The sequence below is a fragment of the Fonticula alba genome (genome assembly GCF_000388065.1).
Source record: "Fonticula alba strain ATCC 38817 unplaced genomic scaffold supercont2.1, whole genome shotgun sequence".
NCBI lineage: Eukaryota > Rotosphaerida > Fonticulaceae > Fonticula > Fonticula alba.
The window spans coordinates 270,281-281,039 of NW_009242971.1; the positions used below are offsets into that span (position 1 = coordinate 270,281).

The 10,759-nt window shown below is 66.2% G+C and overlaps 2 protein-coding genes across 2 annotated transcripts; both read left to right on the forward strand.

Annotated features, from left to right (window-relative positions):
* Positions 1-2,179: 2,179 nt before the first annotated feature.
* H696_00048 (hypothetical protein) lies at positions 2,180-5,440 on the forward strand. Its single transcript, XM_009493882.1, has 6 exons — positions 2,180-2,846; positions 3,033-3,138; positions 3,239-3,485; positions 3,605-4,086; positions 4,223-4,673; positions 5,002-5,440. The coding sequence occupies exons 1-6, from the start codon at positions 2,706-2,708 to the stop codon at positions 5,372-5,374; spliced, it is 1,800 nt and encodes a 599-aa protein (XP_009492157.1). The 5' UTR covers positions 2,180-2,705; the 3' UTR covers positions 5,375-5,440.
* A 2,620-nt stretch (positions 5,441-8,060) lies between these two features.
* H696_00049 (hypothetical protein) lies at positions 8,061-9,187 on the forward strand. Its single transcript, XM_009493883.1, has 2 exons — positions 8,061-8,558; positions 8,716-9,187. The coding sequence occupies exons 1-2, from the start codon at positions 8,146-8,148 to the stop codon at positions 8,801-8,803; spliced, it is 501 nt and encodes a 166-aa protein (XP_009492158.1). The 5' UTR covers positions 8,061-8,145; the 3' UTR covers positions 8,804-9,187.
* Positions 9,188-10,759: the final 1,572 nt, after the last annotated feature.

The window sequence follows — 10,759 nt, forward strand, 5'->3', positions numbered from 1 at the left end:
GGGGCAGGGCTCCGCATTGGACCCAAGCCACGAACCATGCGGTGAAAGGTGAGCCATCCAAGGGGGGACACGCTGGCCAGTGGGAGGAGGCATCGGATGATGCAGCCCGTGCCGTGGCTATATTGCGGCGCGGCTCCAAACGCCAGTCTTTGCACAAGGTACCCGTGTGTGGGGAGTTGTGGCTCGGTATCCTGGGCAATTAGGCCCCAGGGGTGCCTCGAGGGCATGCGGCTCCGTAAGGCGTGAGTGCGCGCAGTGCCCGGCAAAGCAGTGGCGGACAGAGAGGGAGAGAGAGAGAGAGAGAGAGACAGACAGACAGACAGACAGGAGCCAAAGGCGAAGGTGCGGGGTACGTCAGTTTCCCGATCCCCTCGGAGGAAAGAGAGCAGGGCACAACTCGGGGTGGGGGAGTGAAACAGGCCCTTGGTCCTGGCGCTGGCTCCCCCGCCCCCGCCCCCCCCCCTCATCGCTCCCGCCCTGGCAAGGGCAGGAACAAAAGGGGACCGACAAGAGAGCGGCAAGCCGCCCCTGGATGCGCGATCTGGCCTCGAGTCGACTGGCGCCCCGCACGCCATCGCAAGGACCGACGGCGGGGGGGCTCACTTCCCCCGGCACCTTGATGAGGCGGGCCGGCCGACCGGCCAGCCGGCCGGGCGGGCACAGCACAATATCTCCACAGCTTTATTAACCATCGTGTCCCATGTGGCCACCACACGCCTGGCCGGTGGCGGGGCCCGGGGGGCTTGCTCCCGGGTGGGGGGGGGGGGGGGACGAGGGGCAGGACACTACATCTGCCATCGTCGGGACGTGCCCGCCCAGGCTCGACAGGGCCGAGGCAAGGCGAGCACGCAGATTGATTGGTATCCTGTCGCGCCAGGAACGGGGGGTCAAGGAGGCCGGACACGCCCTTGCGCTCCTCTCGGCTCCCCCCATCCCCGGGCCGGGGAACGAGCGCCTACAAGTGGCTGAGGGTTTCCCCAAGCCAGGCTCGCAAGGAATTCCCCCTCCCCCTGGTTCATTGGGCCCAGGGCGGTTATCGACCAAGGCCGACATTCCATTCGGCCACCGAAACGAACACACAAGTACGCAGCAGGAGGCGCCAAGACCCGGAGAAGGGAGGGGCCGGGGGGTGGGGCGCAGGAACAGGGCCCCCCAAACGAGACCGAAGTACCGGGAGGGACGCAAAGGGGGGCGGGTGCGGGTGCGGGTGCGGGTGCCGGCGCCCGCGCCGGTGCAGGGGGGGGGCAACGGTCGGGAGGGTCAAAGGACCGCGTCACCCGGCATTCGGATGTCCACGGGCGCCGAGAGCGGGGCCCCAGGGCCGAAAAGTTGCCGGAGTGCGGGATACCGCCCGCTCGCCGAGACGACCAGGAGAATGGCTTGGAGAGTCCACACAACTGAGCAAGGTGGGGCGGGGGGCACCTCCCTTGTTGCTCACAGACAGGGACATCACCGCGCAAGAGCCGCGCGACCGACGTCCGCCGGTGGCCAAACGCAGCCGCCGGAGGTGGGGGGCCGGCCGGAGTCCCAGGGTGCAAGGCGGCATACCCTCCCCGCCCATCCCTCCGCCCTGCATCCCACAGGGACTCGAGGCAGGCCGCTCCCTCTTTTTGCATACACGCTCCCACGCCCCCCCCCCCCCCCCCCCCTTGGCTGACTCAACACCCCGCCGGCTCACAGGGTGGTGCTGCTCTACAGTTCAACTGGCCTCCTGATTGGACACGGCCGCTTCGGCACTTTCGTCAGACCCCCTCAGCTCCGGCCCCCCCCCCCCCTCCCCCCCTTGCCTCCGCCGGAGAAGAGGGGGTGCGTACCCCCCCCACCCCCCCCCGTTGCCGGGGCGCGGCGCGTCAATGTGTCTCTGCATCTCGGACACACGCACAATCGCTCGTTCCAGCCAGGAAAATGGCAAGGTATGCCCCTCAGGAGCAGGTGGAATGCACGGCCGTGCAAATGCCCTCTAGATCACCTTCTCCGCGTGTGTTTAACTCGCTTCCTTTTGATCGTCCGGTCGGTTAAGTGGCGCGTTTGGTGCCATCTCCAAATTCCCAGGAGCGGCCGTCGGAATTTCGTTTCAAATGTACGTAGCCACGGGCTGCCGAGGGGCTTCGTCTTCTAGGCAGCCCCTCTTTTTGTCCCTCCGCCCCGCACGCCTGTGTGTGCCCCCGCACCCTCCTCCCCCCATTCTCCCCCAGCTGGCCGACTCTGCAGGCCTTTTCAATCCACTGGTCGTGGCCTTCTGAGAAGATTCCTCGCCCAGCCCGAGAGCACTCGACCGGAGTTGTGCGCCCCCCTCCAATGAGCCGACCACTTCTCCATCCTCGCCGTGGGCCGCAGCTCGATCAGGGGGCGGGGCGGGAAAGACCCGACGAACAACCGTCGAAGGCCGCCAATGTCAGCTGCGGCCAGCACCCTGGGGAGAAGCCGCTGGACAAAAAGCGAGAGAAGGGGGCGAGAGGGGCTTGCTGACTAGAGGAAACGCCCTCATCGAGCGGCGCCCAAAGGCCGGGGCCATGGAAACGGGCACACGCACGCAAGTTCAGCAGCCCCCTCCCCCGCGCCCATCCCCCTCTACCCCTCCCTCCTCCCCTGACTTTTGGATTGACGCTGCCCACCCTCTTTGAGCCCATAACCAGCGCGACGTCCTCTCCCTCTTCCGCCCCTCTCCCCCCTCCCTTCCTCCATCTGCTCAACTCTGCGCAAACATGGCATCCAATCAGCCCATCGACCTATGGAAACCCTTTCACTTTATTTCGCTGGCCAGCGACAGTTCGGCTCAGCGCCCGCAGTTTCGCATCAACGAACAGGCTGTTAGGGCTCTCGAGAAGATGAGGGTCCCCATTTCAGTGCGTTCCCCCTTCGATCCCTGCAAGGACTTGCGTCTGCCCCTCTACACACACACACACACACACACGCACACGCACACGCACACACACACACACGCGCTCGCGCGCGCGCGCGCGCGCGCGTATACATGGCTCTTACGCCCATGGATTTCCCAACTGTCGACGACTGACTCGATCATCATGCAGGTGGTGGGCATTGTCGGTCTCTATCGCACTGGCAAGTCGTATGTTCTGAATCGCCTGTCTGGCCGGCAGTCGGGCGCTGGCGGCTTCGCTCTTGGATCCACCATTGGTCCGTCCACCCCTCCATCCCCGGGCGCCCCGGCCCCGCTTTGCAATTCCCCCCTCTCCCTATCCCTGCCACCCTCGGCTGACCGGTCTGGATGGTCTAGAACCCTGCACACGCGGCATCTGGGCCTGTCTGGTGGATCCCGACGCCGTCAGGCGCGAGTTCCCGGGCGTGGATCTCCCCGGCATCCAAACCTCGGTCTGCCTGCTGCTGGATACCGAGGGGCTTGGGTCATATGCGGCAGATCGGACGCACGATGCCTCGGTCTTCGCCCTGGCCATTCGCCTATCCTCGCTGCTGGTGTACAATTCGGTTGGCTCCATCGATGAGGGGGCCCTTGAGAAACTTGGGTACGCGTGCTGATCGGCGCCGCCCCACATGCCGCTCCACATGCGGCCACCGACTGACTGGCCCCTGCCTCCTGCTGGCGACCCTACCTTCGGCCTTGCTTTCCCCCTGCCACCCGCAGCCTTGTCGTCGAGTTGACCCGGCAATTGTCAACCAAGGACAAGGCCAATGCCGGCGGCAGTGGCGGCAAGAACAACCTCATCGACGCCCTGGACAGCCCGCGCTTCATCTGGCTGCTGCGGGACTTCAGCCTGAAGCTGGAGACCTCGGATGGGCGAAAGATCACCCCGGCCGAGTATCTGGAGCATGCATTGCAGGTGGTGCCGGAGCCGCGGGCGGCACTCGCCGCAGGGGGAGCCTCCGCCTCCTCGTCGAAGAACCAAACTCGCGCGTCCATCTCCCGGGCCTTCCCGAACCGCGGGTGCCATGCCCTTCGGCGACCCGTGCGCGATGAGGCCGACCTGCAGGCCCTCGGCCGGGGCGACCGCCAGATCGAGCAGGCCCTCCGGCCGGAGTTCCTGACCGATGTGGATGCCTTTATCCGAGATGTGTACCGCGAGTTGCCGGTGGTGCGCGCACGCGGTGTGCCGATGAACGGCCAGAGTGCGTGCCGACCACCCGCCAAAAGCGGCCGTGGACCAATGCACTTTTCGATCCAAATGCGCAGCACGTACTGACACGCAAAAACCATCCCCGCCCGCTCCCCCGGCCAAAACGTCCCCACACAACAAACACACAGTGTACATCGACTATGTTGAGGCGGTGGTCAAGTCCATCAATGCCGGGGCTTTGCCTGTCCTGTCATCCACCTATGCCAGCGTGCTCTCATCGCAGAAGGCCCGCATGTGCGAGGCACTGCTCCAGGAGTTCGATCGTCAGGTTGCACACCTCAGCGCGCCCGTGCCCGCGGGAACTCCGCCCGTCCAGATGGATGACTTTGACCAGCTTCTCTCGCGTGCCCGATCGGCCTTTGCACACATCTCCATCATGTATGCCGGTGACCTGGCCGAGACGGCCTCCCTGCCCGGGGACTTTGCCCTGCCCGCCGGGTCCGAGGCCAGTGATCTGATTGGCTGGAGGGCTTTCGAGCGGGAACTGCTCAATCGTCGCCAGAACTTCGAGCGTGCGCTGACTGACGCCTCGCGCACCGTGTGCATTCGTCTGGCCGAAGAGCTTCTGGACGATTTCCGGTTCGTCTCCCCCATCAGAGCGTGGTCTCTGGTCCTGCCCCTTCCTGGCATCACGCTTTCCCTCTTTTTTTTCTCCATCCCCTCTCTCCTCTCTCCTCTCTCTCCTCTCTCCTCTCTCCTCTCTCTTCTCTCTCCTCTCTCCTCTCTCCTCTCTCGCTTTCCCTCTTTTTTTTCTCCATCCCCTCTCTCCTCTCCTCTCTCTCCTCTCTCCTCTCCCCTCTCCCCTCTCCCCTCTCCCCTCTCTCCTCTCTTCGTATATATGCACACCCCGCCCCCCCCCCTCCCCCTGCCCATTTCCATTGACGCTCTACAATGGCCCCCCTCCCAGGGACGAGTGCGATAGCCTCGACAGTTGGGATCTCTTCTCTGCGGCAGCTGATGAGCTCCTTTCCAAGTACGATCGCGCGGCCATCGGCCCGGCCCGGCATCTGCCCCACCGGATGCTGATGCGATCGATCGTAGACTCGGGGTCGGCATTGGCGGCGGCACTGGCGCGCGAGGAGCGTCAGACGCTTGAGCGCTCTTTCCAGGCGGAGCTGGACCACGCCACAACCCGAGCCCGGCGTCTTGAGACCGAGGCCGAGCACTCGCAGAAGACGGTCGATCGTGCCCGAGCCGAGGCTACTCGTCTCAATAATGAGAACATTGCCCTGATGAAGTCCCTGGAGAAGGTGGCCGACGCGCTGACCGACATGCGATGAGCGTGCTTCTGGGCCATCAGTGCGGCTGTGCTTGAAATAGACCCTCGTGACCGGGGCTGCTCGTGATTCGAAGTCGTCTCTTTTCCAAGCCCCGGGCTGAAGAGCGTCTACTCGAGGGAGGGGGGCGGGGGGGGGGCCAGGGCAAGCCAAATGCCCAGAGACGTCCGGGCGACGCGCATGTTAACAGCCTTCTAGCACATGCCCGAAAGTGGACAAAGAAAGGCCCTCGGCCCGCGCCCTGGGTGCCCAAGGGAGCAGGAGGGAGAAGCAATGCCCGCGATCAATACATTCCGATGGCGGTCTGCCAGCCAACCGGGCCGTGTTCCCTCGGCCACTAACCTAGGAAGGGACAGGCTTGAGCATGCCCCCCCCCCCCCCACCGCCCTCCTCGTCCCGTCTTCGCTCGTTGACCAACCCTGCCCGAGGGGGTTTGGACTTGTTGCACGAGCCCGAATAACTGACGACAACACCGGCATGCGGAGACGCCCACGCGTGCGCCCGAGCGCGGAGTGCGTTGCCCATATGGGATGTAAGAGGGGGCCAGGGCTTCAGAGGCGCGGAAATGGCGCGGTCCTGGCGCATCTCCGGCGCCGGCACAATGTGCCGGAGAAATGCGCCCCGGCGAGCAGGAATACGGCTGAGGTGCTGGGCGCCGCGTCCCTCGAGCCCGGGATGGCTGACTGGCCCGGCATCCGGGTCGTGGCGGAAAATGCCGCGGGCGATATTTGGCAAATCGCGCGCCGGAGAGGAGAGAATGCGCCAGAGGCTGGCCGCGGGCCGGAGAAACGCATGACAGACGGCGGGGAATGTGCCCTGGCGGTCGGCGATCAAGGAACGGCGACAGGAGAATGGAGCAGGATCATTTTTTGCTGATCTCCCTCGAGCGAATGCATGAGTTATGCCAGGCAGTGGCGGGGGCAATATTGTGCGGCAGCACAACGCCGCTCGCGGCGCCACGCCCCCGCCGCCGCGCGCCGGACTCGCGGGGATTTGGCCCCCCCATTCCATGCCGCGGCATCGGGGCGACCGTCTGGTGAAAGCCGGCGCCCATCCAACCGTCGGGGATTTCGGCTGACTGGCGAGCGAGACGAGGTCTCCCAGGGCGAATGTCCCCTCTCTCCCGGTCATCCTGGTCCAAGGCTGGTGGAAGAGTTCGGGCGCGAGACTCCCGCGGCCCCCCGCCCCCCCCCCCCCCCCCCCCCCCCCCCCCCCCCCCCCCCACCCCCCCCCACCCCCCCCCCCCCCCCCCCCCCCCCCCCCCCGCCCCCCCCCCCCCCCCCCCCCCCCCACACACCTGGCAGGAAATAAACCGTCTGCCCTCCTGGAGGGGGCATCTCCCTGTCAGGATGGGCCGCAGCCACCAGTGCCAACTCTCAACAGGGACCTCTAGAGAGGCCACTGGCTCCTCGGCTGGGGACGCCCTGCCGCCTCGCCCCCCCCCTGACGTGGTGAAAGGCCACCGTATGCGCATGCAGGCGGACCAGCGTTCCCCCCCCCCTCAGGACCCGGCGGCCACGAACTCCGAGCCCGCGGGCGCCTCCCCCTGCCAGACACTTTCGGAAAAGCGGTCCAGGCGCCAGGCCCCCTGCGTGCAGATCGTTCGATCGTTCGGTTGGCCCCAGCTCTCGGGTTTCACATGGCGGCAAACGCTTTCGGTCACGGCGATCCCCGAGGGGGGCGGCCGGGGTGGAAGGCGAGGACTCATCGCCCGCCCCCGGGCATGCCCCTGCCCGGCCTCCGCCCAGCCCTCGAGGTCGCGGCCCGGGCTCCCCCCGCGAGCGAGAGGACCCCGGAGCCCAACAGAGGGTGTGGGATGCAGCGCGGCGGGATGGGTGCCCGAGGGGGAGGGGTGTTCAGCACGAGCCCGGCCCCCCCCCCCCCCCCCCCGGGAGGCCCGGCACACGCCGCACGCTGCCATTACACTATCCCAGTTCAGGCCCGCCGGTAGCCGCCAATGGAGCACCCCGGCGCGACTCGCCGCCCTCCCGCGAGGGTAAGGCCGCACGGTGCTTTCCAGGAAGACACGGCCCCGGGGTCCCGTGTGGTCGGCCAACGGGCCTCGAGCCCTCTTCTCGCCGGGTGGGGCAGGACGGCCGTCGCAAGATCCCGCACGGGCCCCGGGGGCGCACATGGCAGAGGCGTGCCCGCCATCCGCCTCGCACCGGGGCGAGAGGGATCACCGACAGGGCCACCCGGAGCGCGGGGGCCGAACACACGGACGCCCGCCGAATGCCAGCCCGCGCATAGTCCCAGTCCATGAGACAAGAGTGGGCCCATGCACGGGGAGGAGGCCCCAGTCTGTCGGGAGGGGGGGGGGACACAAGCATCCTGCCTGAGGGGTTATAGCGCCTCTTGCACTGGCCTCTAATCAGGGCCGGGGGGGGGGACATGGCGTGCCGGCCCACTTGCGGCGCTCCCCGCAGCGCTGTCGCGCCGTCGCGGTCATTCTTGCCTACCAGGAAAACGGGATGGGGGCTCCGCTTTCTTGGCCAGGGCATCTATGAATGGGGAGGGGGGGCATGCGTGTCAGTCCGGACTCGGGGACGGCGGTTCCCCTCTGGGCAAGTCTGCACCTCCTCGGCCCTGCCCCCGCCAACCCGCCCGGAGGGCGCGAGGGGCACGGGCAGGGGAGGATAAGAGCCGCCTCTTCGAATCGCCACTACCCAGGTTGCCACATCCCCCATCAGTGTGACGCCCGATCCCGCCTCGCATTCCCCTCCCCCCCCCCTGCCCTCTCCCGCGCACGCACATACCCACCCACACCAGCAACCATGAGCGACAACTCCTACCCCCCTCCCGCCGACACCAAGCAGGACGCCCCCCCCGCCTCCGGTGGTGGCAACACCTCTGTCAGCGTCTCCGTCTCGGCGGTCTTTAGCCTGCGCGGCCTCCTGCGTATGGCTCTCTTCTCCTGCGCCCTCATCGGTGTCATTCTCTGTGGCCATGGCTTCGGTGCTGGTGGCTGGTACACCTTCGTGGCCGTTTGCTCTCTCCTCTTCTGTCTCTACTTCATCATCCACTATGCCTTCCTGGGCAGCCTCTACCCCAGCAGCTTCGCCGCCTTCTGCCCTTCGATTGAGTTCTGGTTCGATTCTACCTGGACTGTGTTCTGGCTGATCGCCGCCATCGTCGTCTTTGTGGATTACCACCACTTTGGCCGTCTCATCGCGGCTGGTGTGTTCGGGTGCGTTCTCAACATCATCCCCCACTGGCCCCTCCCTTTCTTTTTTTTTTCCCTGGTCCAGCGCCCGATGTTCCCCGGGCGCGCCTCCTCCTTGGCCCATCCCCCCGCCCGCCCCCTGGTGGTCACGCATCACTGACACCATACCGCACATGTCCAGTCTGGTTTGCGCTGGTCTCCACGGCGTGCTGGCCATCATGATGTGTGCCCATGCCCGGTGCAACGGCGCCATCACCATCACCGTCTAAGGGGGGGAGCAGCAGTGGACGTGTGTGCCCCTCTCCCGCCCATTTTTTCTCGTACCTCGACGCTGTTGTCCCGTGTACCTGTCAGTTTCCCCGGCATCTTTTTCCTGTCCCCAGCCCGTCGCCGGGCGCGGACTCTCTGCTTCTTGCATTCTCCCCTGCCCCTCTCCTCCCCGTTGTTCTCGGGGGAGGAGTAAAGCACGCCCCAGCGCGCGCGCCTCACCGAAGTCTGCGCAGCACGAGAATGAGTATCCTCTCGGCGCGCGCATGTGCTGCGCGCGTGCCCTCCCTACCATGCTGGGGTATATCCACACGCAATATACATACATAAACCACAAAGCCACACACCCGCGCGCGGCGCAATATGCACGGAAGGGTAGCGAGCTTGCCGGCGACACCGAAGAGCTCCCCGCGGCTCGTGCATATGTGTGCGAGAGGGGGGGGGGGATGAGGCACAGGGAAGGGGGATTCTGTCCAGAATGCGCGGCTCTCCACACACGAGCGGGAAAGTTGGCATGGATGCCAGTTGATCGTGAGCTGTAGCGAGGAGCCAGCGAAGTGGGCAATCCAAGCGGCCTCCGGCAACGTGCGGGCGGACGGCGAGGGCGGGGGGGGGGGGGAGGCAGCAAATCAGCCCACTGGCATGGGGGTGGAGGGGGGATAAAAGGGGCAAAGAGGGCGAGGCATGTGCGAACTGTCCTCCCTCCCCCCGCTCCCTGCCCGGCCACATACCAAACACAGGTACGCACGGTGCACGACCAGCTGATGCCGGCGGCGGAGGTCCCCTCGCCTGACGGGGGGAACAACTGCCGCCCCCGGGGGTGGCAGGCAATACAAGCCGAAGAAACAAGGCCCGCGGCAGGCTTGGAGAGAAAGGGCGCACCAGCCGTGAACAACAATCCCTGGCATGTGGGAGGGGGGGAGGGGGGGGGGGGGCGAGGGTGTGCCACCGGGGCCCCATACCGCGGTGTGCCTACCGCGGTGCGCCCACCCTGCCCACAGGGCGCCGGCCCAAAGAGGAATGCGAAATGTGGCCGGGTGATGTCCACATGCGTGATTCTGGATCCTCTCGAAGATGATCATGTTATCTCTCTGGTGATTGATCCGCCCGCTGGAGTTTTGGGAGCCCCCCGGGGGGGGGGGCGCGCGCGTCCACAGGGGCCAGCGCCGGCGCGTGCGGAGGTATTTGCAGACACGGTTGAAAAAGGATGCGGCGACGGAAAAACACTCGGAGCGCCAAGATGCGGCGCGCTATGGGCCCTGCGGGGTCGACGGAATTCGGACGAGGAAGGGGAGACGCCGATGGACCTTGATGAGCGGCTTTTAGGGCGTTCGGCCGAAGAAGAACAGGCACACGGGGTGTTGGGTATTTGTCCATTTTCGGGCGCGCTCGAGCGGAAAGGCGCCCGCCTCTCCTTTTGCCCAGCTCCCTCCCGCCATGGCCATAACCCTGTGCATGCTCTGGCGCATCACCCGCCCGTGCGCACGCGGAGGCGGGAAGGACACGGGCGAGCGAGCGAGCGAGCGAGCGAGCGAGCACAGGCGGCTCGAGGGGTGACGGAGGACCACTTGCGCCAGCGTCCAGGGAGCGCGGAAAGCGGATTGTCTGTGCATTCCTTTCGCAGAGTCAAAAGGCGGGGGATTGTATCTTGTAAAGTCGGTATTATTTGTCTTCATTTTTTGGTTTCCGCGCCGTTCGGACTCCATCCCCGAGGAGGAGCAGGGGCGGGCACAACCCGATTGTTTTTTTGTTTTTTTTTTTTCGCGACCCTCTCTGGCCGGATGGTGGGTGGGGCTGTTTGTATGCTCTACCTCGACTCCGGGTGCATGGGACCCGAGACGGGCGGGGGCGGCCGGGCCGGCGACGAGAAACCCAGCCCGATCCCCCTTTTGTCCTGCTCCCAATACATGCGTCGTGCTCTTTCCCCGCCCCCCCTCCCCGGCCCTGAGCTGCGGGCC